This window comes from Lonchura striata, chromosome 9, assembly GCF_046129695.1.
Source record: "Lonchura striata isolate bLonStr1 chromosome 9, bLonStr1.mat, whole genome shotgun sequence".
Taxonomy (NCBI): domain Eukaryota; kingdom Metazoa; phylum Chordata; class Aves; order Passeriformes; family Estrildidae; genus Lonchura; species Lonchura striata.
The window spans coordinates 10307007-10320106 of record NC_134611.1 but is presented as its reverse complement, the minus strand read 5'-3'; the positions used below and the strand labels follow the sequence as shown (position 1 = coordinate 10320106).

Here is a 13100-nt window from a genome sequence, read left to right as displayed (position 1 = left end):
AAAGTAATATGCAATCAGTTTTGGAAGCAGACATGAGCACTTACGGGATCAGGCTTCTCTCAGTTAATTTTTTGTCACATGGTTTCCCCTTAAACACTGCAATTTCTTTGAAAAAACAATTCATCCAAATATCATTCACTATTAAACATGCATCCTAAACAATAAAAAAACAGAGAACTGCAGCAATAGCAGTTTAGGAAAGCACAGTTGTGAGCTCACTGGATTTTGCATTTAATGCACTGCAAAACATTTCTGCTTTCTGAAAGGGTGGTGGGGTTGAGTTTTTGGTGCAAGACTGGGGGGTTTTTGAGACGCCTGGAAAAAATATCTATTCCTTAAAATTCACAATACTAATAACAACAACACACTGCACCAGTAGCCCTTGAGAGACAGTTTCACCAACTGTGGCAAGAAGTAGAACATTTCTAGAATCTTAAATATTTCTTTTAATAATTGATGTAGTCATTTTGAATCTTTCTGCATAGGAGATGGCGTGTGAGTAGATTGCATTAACACTGCTTAAACATTTCAACTTGTCAGTATGGCCAAGTCGATTTCTGAAATATTTGCTGTATTTTCCCATCGAAACAGTAATAAAGGTAGAATAAATATATGCCACTGCTTTATAATCACTGAACATTAATGAATATTTTATGTCTTTTTAAATCTCCCTGTTTAATTTAAAAGGGTGAAATTAAGTCTCCTCCCTGCAATATGCCAATTATCTGTAAATCAAACAATAACTTGGCCATTATAGTCCTTTTTGTTAATATACCAGAAGCTAATTTGAAAACACTGAGCAGCATTTTTAGGTAATAATTGAATAGTCCTTCCTGCCCTCTTGTGGTTGGCAACTGCATCACTGAGCTTCTCCACCGCTACAAAAATACACCAGGAGGAAAGTAAACTATTAATTTGTTGAAGTGTGAACAAGAGAATGAAGAGGGAAAAAAAAAAATCTAACAGTCCCTGGAGAGGACAGAGACAAAGGAGATGAGGAACGATACCACCGGTTCCTCCAAGCCACAAGGACTGCCTAGATTTGTTACAATGATTACTCTAAAAGGAAAAAAAAATTAAATTAAGAAGCCATTAGGGAGTTAACATTCAAAACAGTGCTTGTTTTCTATAATTAGACAAATGTTCAGCAACCCTTTTACCTCAGCAAAATCCCCAGGGATTTCCAGGAGCCTTTGCACAGACAGACATGTTCACCTGTTCAGCATCAGCTGCAGAACCAGGGCCATTTTAGCCCCTTCACAATTTTATACACTCTATTGGGTGTGACACTCAGATACAAGAAAGGCAAGGAAATGTTTTGTGCTCCTTCTGGTTACGTGGTAATAGGGCTTTTATTTTGGTTGTTTAAGGGGAAAATAATTATTAACTTTTACATTATGTTGATTTCATATGGCAACCTGATGACCATAACCTGCCATTACAAACGAACAAGAAAACTCCAGTGCATGGAAAGTCAGCCTAGATCCCCTGTCACACCTTTCTGGTTCCTTTAAGCCAGGTAAGACCCCTCAGTAAAGAAGTAAATGATACAGCACTGATAAAAAACAAACAAACAATATATATGTATGTGTTTTCTCTTAGAATCACACAATTTTAAAATAAAAAGCACATATTTGGATGATTTATTTCCATAAACATTCAAATTCTTTATCATTCTAGAAAGTCAAAGCTCAGCCCTTCAGAAGTCAAACTGATTCAAGTATGTGTATCTGTATTATCACGAAAAGCAAAACAGAACTTACTGTAGTAGATCAAAACATAAGAAATAGAAAACAAGCTTTCCCATGGGAGAATTTAGATCTTAAGAATAACAGGATTCACAAGGAAAACAGTTAGTGATCATTTTTCATTGTTGTATGAGATACTACTCCCATAGCTAATGTTACAGAACTTAAATTAATTCTGTCTACCATGTCAGCATGTGACACAAGAAACTTCAATAAAATCTGTTCAACTCTAAAAGACAGAGAGAAGTGTCAGACCAATAACAGCAAGCATACATTTAATTTTAAAAGCAAACATTTAATCTTAATATTGTGTAATATGAATTCTGAAGATTCACATTTCTAGGTTGTTTGTCAAGTTTCTAGAAGGCAGTGGGTCATATGGAAAATAACATCCACAACATGTGGCATTAGATACACCATGGAGCACTAGACAACAATCTTTGGGCTTGGAAAGGAGTTTCAAAAATATGCAAGGGACTGCTTATTCTGAATTCAGGGAGTCCAGAGTCACATCAGAGATATTTGTTCCTTTAGGACTTAATTCTGCCGAAGTTCTCTCCAATATCACCCCTTGCTGGCCGTTCCACAGAACGGCAGCAACGTCCATTACACACAAAACCATTTGGCAACCAGGCCAGTAAGAATTACAGCACTCCACCAGCAACCAGCACAGTGGTCGAGGTGCCTACAAAATGGAGATGGAGCTGGTTGAAAGAATGGAAGACAGAGGGAACTTCAAGGCATTTTAAGTAAAATGAAATTTGAAAAGCTCAATAAATTGTGTATACACAACTGTTTGTGTATTTTGCTACTACAGTACAAAAAGAAATATCCTTTCTGTATCATTTAATAGAACACCTTTTTCTAATTGAATTCTTTAATCAAATTACAGCAAATCTTGATGATCCAGTTGATTAAAATAAAAAATACTAATAAAATACAGGAATATCCATCAAGACTATGCAAACCCCTTTTAAGAGAGCTGGCATTAGCTATAATGAGCTACATTTATTCTTGAGCTGTGAAACAGCACTCACCTCCTGAATGGTACTGCTTCCTGAGAAGTTGAGGTTGTACTCCCGCTGGACTTCTCGATGGGTGACAATCAGCATGAAGTTTTGATTTAATGACTCCTGCAGGGCCCTGAAATGGTTGAAGGAAAAACAGGAAAATGAGGGATAAGCATGTTATAGCTTGTTTTACAGTTAGATGCAGAAACCCCAGGGTACCCTAAACTCTACATGGACAAGTCCAGGCACAACATTATCATCTCTCTTTTCACTCTTAAATGCAAGGAAGCATGCTGAGAATGACCAAAGGCCATTCCTGAACTCCCTCCTTAATAAGGTGACTGCAGCCTTTAAAGCTCATCTAATGTTAAGTATTTTCAAAATGGAGAGAGTCCCATTATCTTCACAAACATCGGGTGTATTTAGCACTCCTAATGCCATTAATAATAGGCTTGTCAGCATATTGATGGCCAGACCAAATATCAAGCTATGATGCACATTAAGAACTGATGGTAAATAGAACAAGGCAAAGCATGCTCTTCCTTGGGTTATCTGAAGTAGAAACCAAATGGAAATTATTCTGCTTAGATTCATTTAAAGATATATAAACCCAGCTAATTAGAACTGGAAAAGTAACCACAGCAAAATTTCTCGTGTGGGTATTGAACATTTAGAAAATTTAGTTCTGCTCACAGTGTTTTAAATGTACATTCTCAGAGGTTTTAATAAAAATAGAAATAAATAAAAATTAAATTAAAAAAAAAATCTTAAGATACAGTTTAAACAGACCAACCATATCTTCATGTTGTTATAAACTTGGGGGGTTTTTTTCTGATTTTCCTGTTGGTAAAACATCTGGATATTAAGAAGGCATCCTGATTGCTTAATTAGGTACAAAATTATGCAGCTATCTACTTTTCAAAGCAGAAGGCAGGACTTCTGTTACAGACATGGCAATTATGGCTGTGTGCAATCTTACACATGCTACAAAACTGCAGCAACACTGTACCACAGCTTGGGTTTCTAAACAATATTTATGCAGACTTGTTCAGTGGCCTATGAAATTTAATTGGGCCTATTAAATTCTTTTTTTTTTTCTTATCACATACACTTAAAAGAATGACAGACTGTTTCTTTGCTTCACATCTTCACTATCCTGTGACACTTCCACATGCCATTTCTCTTAGCACTAAAGGACAAATTCTGAATGCAAATCAACACAGCTGTATCTTATGATACAAGAAGATAAGAAAGACTCCTACATCATTTCAGACCTGATTTGTTAGTTTTAACTCCTTCTGGAATTACTGATCTGCTGTTTTGCTGCTCAAATAGAAGGAACTCATACAATACTCACTGGATGCTTCAGCAAGAGTTACACAGCTTGTTTGAACATCTTAGGGAAATTCACCTTACAAAAATATCTTCACTCAGAAACCTAATTTGGCTCCAGACACATCTCAATAATCAAATACTACAAAACAAAATAAATCATGAAGTGCTATTTCTTGTCTTTTATGGTTTTCCAATATGGAAAATAAATATAACTGATTGCCAATGCTAAGTATGATCATGAGCATGAGAGATGCTACAAATATAACTGGAGACATCGATGATCACCATGCAGTTTTCTGAACTTTCACAAGATTTTTGACAAAAGGCATAACTTTTAAATACTTAACAGTTCTTCAAAAGAGGGGAAAAAATAAAAAGAAGAGTCCTGAAAAGTTGCATGTCTATTTTCACAAGTAATTCGAATTTGATTGTTAGTAAGTTTCACATCCCCATAACCATATTTTCTATTGGCAAATGTTCAGTAGCAACTAAAATATCCTGCTGTGCGTTTTCAGATTCTGATTTTTTATTTGTTTTCAGCGAATACTGAAGGCAAATGACATATTTAATTGCTCTGAAAACATTAATTACTGCATATGTGGATGGCTCTGGATTCCATACACTCACACAAGGTTCTGTTATAGCAATTTTGACTCTATCTGAAAAATCTGTAGATGCTAACTGATAACATGACTCATGTTTTCATTCTGTAATTGATGTAAACATAGAATAAACAGGCCAGTCTGATCAAACCCTCAGTCTCTCCAGTTATGCATGATCCACACACTTCAGTACAACTCAAAATACAGCTTGCTAATAAAAAGCATCCGCTCGTAGGAAAAGTTTTCTACTTGTGAGAGCAGGAAGTATTTTGGAAAGGAAAAAAATACTCTTCAAACAAATTTAAATGAAGTGCCTAAAAATTAAAAGCTTTAATTTTTGAACTAACAATTTTGACACCTCTACTTTTGGGATTTCTAAGCAACACAAGCTGAATGTTGTTAACAAGCAAATTCTCGGTACATATTCATTGACAGAGTGAAAAAAGAGGCTGAAAATTAAGTTGGCTAAAAAAAATGAGGAAAAACTGGGTTTGAAAGTGTTAGCAAATGCAGTGCATGGTTAATTGTTCACTTTTTCTTCAGAAAAATAACAAACCGAGGAACATTACTTCTGCTTACAGAAATGTACTGGTCACCTGCTCCAGTCCTTGGAGCTCCTACATCAAAATCTCACATGGCCTGACAGCTGTAAAGCTTGGACAGTGTCCACGAGAAGGTCACAAGGAGGAGGAACTGATGGCACATCTGATTGATGGCACTTCTGATGGGTCACTGGTGCCAGCACTGGTGCCACCCTTCTGTGTGGGATGGGGCTGATGTGAACACAGAGCCAGCGATGCCTGTCCCTCCCAGAATCAGAGGGGGATGCAGATTACCCCAAATTACTTGGGCCAAAATACATCTTGCACAAAAATGGTATTGTAGCCATCAAGGTAATGATAAATTTTACAAGGTGAAAGTATTTATAGGAAACTTCTCATTGACAGTAAGATGAAGCCTATTTCCATTTCTCTTCAGGTCCACATAAGTAAATTGAGAAGACTAACTTTGAATACAAGGCATATCTCTAAAATTTTGGCCTCTGTGTTTGCAGCTGTTTAATATTCCTACAAATGTTATAGTTCACTACAATTTTCCAAATAAAATAGCTACATTAAAAGGGGAAAAAAAAATCAGGTTCAAACTGTAGGTCCCATTAAAGAAAAGACAGATTTTTTTTTTTCCTTCTTTTTCTTTGTTGCCACCAGTGCTAAGAGAATACAATTAATCTGAGAATTAATTAGTGGGAAAAGAAAACTAAATTCTGGAAAGAGGACTAAAGTAGGCCACTCTTGCTAGAACCTTTTTTTCCCTACTGCAAACCCCAGCTTTGAAAAGCATTTGCTGTTAGGTGATATACACCATTACAACCCTTTTACCTCAGCTGAATGATTCTGCACTTGCTGTGCAGCACAATAGGCAAGGGAATCTGTTTTTTGGGGCACCAATCCTCCAATTGAGGTACCCTGCTTGCACCCAAAAAAGAAGTTCAAGAACAGACAAAAGAAAACAGTTCAGAGAGCACAGTCATTGCTCTGACCAGTTCTAGCAAGATACTTGGACATAAAAAACAGATTGATTCTATCTGCTGTTAAATGATGGCATTAATGCTCTGATTTTTTATATGATACTTTGCTTTTTGACAGCATTTTACTCTGAAATTTTACTAGTATTTTAGAATTTGACACCATAAGTAAATCTTTAATCAATGATATGTAAATGCTCCTTTTCATCCCAGTTTTTATGAAATACACTCAGTTTTTCCCACTAGGCAATATCTTTCTCAGTCACAACGATTTCCCCCAGTCACAATGATTTCCCCCAAAACATCTGATTTTATATAAACAGGTATGACACAAGGTAATTAACATTTCCATTTTAAACTTACAGATTTATATAAGCTCATGTCAACAGAAGTCCAAATTTACTGTAATTACAGATTATTTACATTAAAACAAAATAAGAAATCAGTATGTAAATGTAATGTTTGTTGTAGCTAATGCAGCAGGAGGTGGTAGATTAGGTTCAAACAGCAATCAGTTAGCAAATCTGGCTAACATGTAAATGAGCAGAAGCCCTTTTGTTTACATTCTATTGCATTTTAAACTTCAGGATTTTTAAACTGTCTCATGAACAGATGGGAAAATAAAACATTAATCTTACCATTCTTATGGAAGCTTTTAAAGTAACTAAAGCAAGGCACTGCTCCTGTCCAGTTAAACAGACAGGACTAATAATTGGAGCTGCAGGTTACATCGTTCTTAATTAACACTCTGCTACAGTTGATAACGTACAAGACACCACATCACCACCAGTGCTCTGCAATCATCTAAAGCAGAGGCATTCAGCAATATATGGACCTATTGCTTGAAGAAAGGGATCTGTGTTTTTTTTCTTTTCCACATAAATGATTAGACTTGTTTAACAGGTAACAATTACTTAGAAAAATTCCAATAGTTCTAATAATCTCCATAGTATGCACCTGGGTTTTTCATACTTTTCAACTTTCCAGTGATTCATCAAGTATAATAAAATATCTTGAATTTTCAGCTGTTTAGCAAAAAAAGTATAAAATATATTATATCCATTATAATGACAACAGCAACAAAAAATTATAAAAAGCATCTCCCAGAGCACACAGGATAGAAAGGACAATCTGGATGACCCAGTTCCATGGCCAGACTCCCATGCTCACACTTTCATGCTTCCCTCTTGCATCCTTCTAAACCTATTTCCTCAAGTGAGTATTGTCAGCCTTCAAGAAGCATCTAAGGCAACAAAGGGAAGGAATTGCATGCTGAGGAAGGGATTAATCTAATCTGACAAAGCTGGTGCAAGGGATCTACCCCATGGATGTTGAATGATGGACATTCTTTGGCATCTTTCCTTTCAAGGGAAATTGTGTCCTTCTCCACCCACCTGGTAACTTTTGAACATAGTCACTGGATTTAAGGAGGTCTCATACTGTTAGAAAGCTCTCAAATACCACATGTAAATCGGCAGCCAGGAGGAGGAAGGGGTCCCAAATTACCACCCACCTCAGTAAAAGGCTACACTAAAAGTGAAGTATTTTTATACTCATCCAGGTGACCCCTGGCCAGTGATCTCAGAACTACCCACAGGACATGATTTCTCCTTTCCTTTGATACTACCTGACTGTGAGCTGGAGAACAGATGCAGGGCAGGCTGATATTCTGAGCAAGGGGGAAAATATTACACAGATGTTACAAAATATACAACAACAGGAGCCAGCACCAGAGGTAGGTGAGATGCTGGGAAGCATAGAAGGAGAAGGCTGATTTACCACAGCTGCTGGGATGAGGCAGGAATTCACTAGAAATTAGATTTCAGTATGTCCACAGCTCATAGAATACATGGTTATTGTTCTGGATATCGCGCATGGATAAGTATGGCTTTGCAGTCGAAATTGTGGAAGCAGGGTGGAACCATACAGGTGATATTTGACATTTAAATTTTATCTTTCCACCTCAATTTACTACCATGCAGTAGTAATTCACTGGATTTCTAGTACCTATAAAAGTTTTAGGTAGGCCACTGATGAATAAAGATACCCCAGAAGATTTTTATTTATTTAAAAGGCAGGATCACTTTGCGATTACATTTAGATGCTGGTTTTCAGTCAGTTCTGGGTTAAGCCCATTCAGTCTGTCACAATAAACTTCAATGCCTTCATATCAACATGTAGGATTAGGATGTTTCAGACACTGTTCTGCCTCACTATAAAGAACAGACAAAAATTGGAGCTTACAGAGCTGAGGCCAGACTGTTCCTTTTAAGAAGGGCATGTAGATAAAATATCACATACTAGAATCTCACGCTTTTCAAATATCACTTTCTGGAGATATTCAAATCACGACTATTTATCTCTAGTTCAAAACAGAAGGCATTTGAAGAAAACAACAGATGAACTCCCAGAGCAAGAGGCAAAGTTCCTCAACATCCATTAATAATAGATGTGAGCATGACGCTTTTAAAAATTGTGGGTAACAAACTAATCTGAATAATACCTGACCTAACAGTAGGCAGTAAACAGTGTAACTGGGTTTGGTACATTGCTTCAATTAGATGTGTTTTGATCTGCATTGATGCTTTAATTGGAGGCAAGCCTCCCCTTTCATCTAGAATTTATGACTTCAGGAAGATGATCTAGCCTTCAAATTATCCATGTTTAAATAGCCACTAATTAGTCACCATTTGCTGTCCCAAAGCTACCAACTTTTATCTTAAAAATATCCAGAACTAATCTCCACTATGAAACAAATATAAACTATAAAAGGTAACAACTACTTTGATTTTATTATCAAGTGAAGTTCTTTAAAACCATTAATCCAATAAAAAAGGCAAAGAACTGTTTTTAAACAGTTTGCTGTTATATACTTTACTGCAGTTGCAATAAAAACTCTCTCCAGACTCCATTTTTCTCTCCAGAATTATAACATTCGAAATACAATATACAGCAATACCTGGCTAGAAAATTTTGAAATTGGAAATGAAACAATGAGCAGCTGTAGTGTCTTTTCACTGTTCTTCAAATAGCTGCCAAGGTACAATGGCTTATTGTCCTCACACACAAATACAGCTCCTGTTTGCACATACAGTTCATGTACACCACCCTCTGTTCAAGTGCCACTCTTCCCTCTCTTAATGCTCTTTTTCTTATAACTATTATTTTTATAATTCATATCAGCATTCTTAATTGTTCCACAGACTACATGTTACTGTGCACAAGTAACATGTGCACCTTTTTAGTAACTGTGCACCTTTTAGTAATATACAAAGTACTTTCAGTCCTTAGGAAGGCAACTACAAATTTCTAGTGACTCTCAAAGAATTCCTCCCACCAGCAATAGAACTGGCACTTGCAGAATGTTCTCCTATCACCTACAAGGGCCGAAAGCCGACTCCCTCCTCAGACAAGCTGGAATCCACGCTTTTTGCCCAATTCCAAAGGCATCGGCGCCTTTGGCAGGCTCAATTCCCGCGCACCCTCTAGCGGCTCCCGAGGAAAATTCCCGATTTCCTGGCAAACAGCACATACGGGGAAAGGGAAGGACGCGGAAGAAAACAAACTGAACGAGTCGCTAATTGCTTTAAAAGAGTGTTTTCCATATAACAGCGTTTCGTCTTCAAACCTTCGCAATACTTGACGGCAGCAGGAGAGCTGGGGGAGCGGCCGGACCGGGGGAGCCGGGTACGCCCGGGGAGCCGGGAAGGAGCCTGGATTTGACCGGGAGCAGGGAGGAGCAGGGAGGAGCAGGGCAGGGCAGGGGCAGGAGCAGGGCAGGAGCAGGGAGGAGCAGGGAGGAGCAGGGAGGAGCAGGGCAGGAGCAGGGCAGGAGCAGGAGCAGGGCAGGAGCAGGGCAGGAGCAGGAGCAGGAGCAGGAGCAGGAGCAGGGCAGGGCAGGGGCAGGAGCAGGGCAGGAGCAGGAGCAGGGCAGGAGCAGGGCAGGAGCAGGGCAGGAGCAGGAGCAGGGCAGGAGCAGGGCAGGAGCAGGGAGGAGCAGGGCAGGAGCAGGGCAGGAGCAGGAGCAGGGCAGGAGCAGGGCAGGAGCAGGGCAGGAGCAGGGCAGGAGCAGGAGCAGGGCAGGAGCAGGGCAGGAGCAGGAGCAGGGCAGGAGCAGGGCAGGAGCAGGGCAGGAGCAGGGCAGGAGCAGGAGCAGGGAGGAGCAGGAGCAGGAGCAGGAGCAGGAGCAGGAGCAGGAGCAGGAGCAGGAGCAGGAGCAGGAGCAGGGAAGAGCAGGAGCAGGGCAGGAGCAGGGCAGGAGCAGGAGCAGGAGCAGGGAGGAGCAGGAGCAGGAGCAGGAGCAGGGCAGGAGCAGGGCAGGAGCAGGAGCAGGAGCAGGGCAGGAGCAGGGCAGGAGCAGGGCAGGAGCAGGGCAGGAGCAGGGCAGGAGCAGGAGCAGGAGCAGGGCAGGAGCAGGGCAGGAGCAGGGCAGGAGCAGGGCAGGAGCAGGGCAGGAGCAGGGCAGGAGCAGGAGCAGGAGCAGGGCAGGAGCAGGAGCAGGAGCAGGGAGGAGCAGGAGCAGGGCAGGAGCAGGAGCAGGAGCAGGGAAGAGCAGGAGCAGGAGCAGGAGCAGGGCAGGAGCAGGAGCAGGGCAGGAGCAGGAGCAGGGCAGGAGCAGGAGCAGGGCAGGAGCAGGGCAGGAGCAGGAGCAGGAGCAGGAGCAGGAGCAGGAGCAGGAGCAGGAGCAGGAGCAGGAGCAGGAGCAGGGCAGGAGCAGGGAGGAGCAGGAGCAGGGCAGGAGCAGGGCAGGGACTGTCCCCTGTGCTGCTGCTGTGCCCAGCTCGGGGCCCCTCAGCTCCGGGAGGACACGGAGGGAAATCCTGGGAGCGGAGACCGAGGGATGCCCAGCCCGGAGAAACCCCTCAGCTCAGGGGGGACCTCCTCACCCCCCAAACCCCCCAAAAACAGGACGGGACCTGCCTCCACTGCCGTGTCCCAGGAGGAAGGATGGAGGAAAGAGCACCACAGCACATTCAGATTAGGTATGAGAAAAATATCTTCCCCTGAAAGAGTGGTTAAGCACTGGATTAAGTTGCCTAGGAAGTGTTCGAGATGTCTGGATGTGGCACCTGGGATATGTCTCAGAGGTGATTATGCTGGCTTGAACTAGATAATCTGAAGGTCTCGTCCAGCTTTGATGATTCTGTGATTCTGTTTACTCACTGCTTACTTCTTGAGTGTTCAAATAAGTAATAAAATATATTCTTCTCAATTCAAGGAAATAAATTATAATTAATTCTTAATGAACAATTAATTTATAGTAATTAATTATTCAGCCCTTCTACATGTTTTAAAATACAATATAAAATAATGTAATGAACATTTCATAAAGAAAATTCTGAACAGACACAAATTATTTATACACATTTTTAAGATACATTAAATGGACCAACATAAAGCAGCAACTTATGCAAGGCTAGCTCTCGTTCCTCCAGGGACTAGATTTCTGTTAAAGTCATCACATCTGAGAGTGTAAAATTCTATATATACCTAAGAGGTTCATGCACCCCACCAAAGTTCTAAAAACCTCAACAAGATTCTTTTCAATGAGATGCTGAGTTAGTTCATCCCAACAGTCACTAGTGCAGTGAAAACACTTTGTATTTACTGACTGCAGATTCCTACAAATACACACATGGCTTCAATAAAAAAAAACCCACAAAAATAAACCCCAAACCATACAAATAGAATTTATGGCCAAAAGACTTACCCAGAATGACTTGAAGAAGGAGGAGGCAGGTCAGGTGTTAGAACATAAAGACTATTATTTTTTGGCAAGTGTAGACTTTTTAAAACAGTCTGAGGGGAGAAAAATCATTATAAATATAAGACATTCACCAATTCTGACTTTTAAAAAAAATATAGATATGTATTTACAATATCAGCAAATATTTTGTTTTGATATATACTTCTTGTTACTTCAAAACATCATTTTTGTAGGTGGGCCACATTATATGCAAACCAAACAAAACTGATTTGTCCTGATTTTATTTTGCAATGTTTTAGATTAAGAGCTCTTTGTGTGCCACCCAAGGCATCTGACACTGTTTGAAACTAACAATTCTTGCATTGTAATCCCCACCCACAGATGCTCAGTTTGAAATTGAGTTCAGTTTACTGAAAACACAGTTGAAAACTTACACTATCATCTACATCTCCAGTCTTCCACCCTTTTAACAGCATTTTAGATGCAGGAATCTGAAGTTCATTTTCTAGAATATGTTTGATATCTCCTAGAGAGAAAAACAAAGGAAATATATAAAATAAACACATTTACTGCTTTATTTCAAACAGTAGTGAGTTGTACTTAAAAAATAAGAGCAAGGAAAAATTCACTCTGAGAAGAATTTTCAGTCTAGTTACCCTTGCAACATACCCTTCAAACAGTTAAGGACAAATTAAGCTTAAAAAAATAATCACAAAGCATAAATGATTGGAGAATCACAAAGGATTTGATAATTTCAACATATCTGATGGTAACTCTATATTCCATATTTATTAGACACACAGATAGCCGTGTGCTATCTGGAGCACCAGGCTTTGCCAGCAACAAAGAGGGTGCATCTTTCTGATACCAAATTTCATTAGCTTTAGTCCAGACCTAAGGAACCAGAATGTTCATACAAGTGACTGCTCTGACAGCTTTTCCAATGCTTTGTACATTTTGATGCTCTTCTGCCCCTGTAGTTATCACAGTCATAAAGTAACTCAGGCTGGAAGGTACCTCTGGAGTTCATGTGACCCAAGCCTAACTCAAAGGTCTAATTAAACCAGTTTAGTCAATGACTTGTCCAACTGGCTCTTGAACATGTCAAGATGGAATTTGGACAACTTTTCTGGCCAACCAGTTTCAGTACCTCACCACCCTCACAAAAAAAAC

At 39.8% G+C, this 13100-nt stretch overlaps 1 protein-coding gene across 2 annotated transcripts in view; it reads right to left on the bottom strand.

The window, feature by feature from the left end:
* FAF1 (Fas associated factor 1) overlaps nucleotides 1–13100 on the bottom strand; it is a 152189-nt gene that overhangs the window by 101554 nt on the left and 37535 nt on the right. For both annotated transcript variants that reach the window (XM_021529210.3, XM_021529218.3), the window contains exons 5-7: nucleotides 12362–12453; nucleotides 11931–12019; nucleotides 2786–2891 (exon numbers count right to left, since the gene is read on the bottom strand). In XM_021529210.3, coding sequence (XP_021384885.1) covers nucleotides 2786–2891; nucleotides 11931–12019; nucleotides 12362–12453 — 287 coding nt within the window. The remainder of the gene's footprint in view (nucleotides 1–2785; nucleotides 2892–11930; nucleotides 12020–12361; nucleotides 12454–13100) is intronic.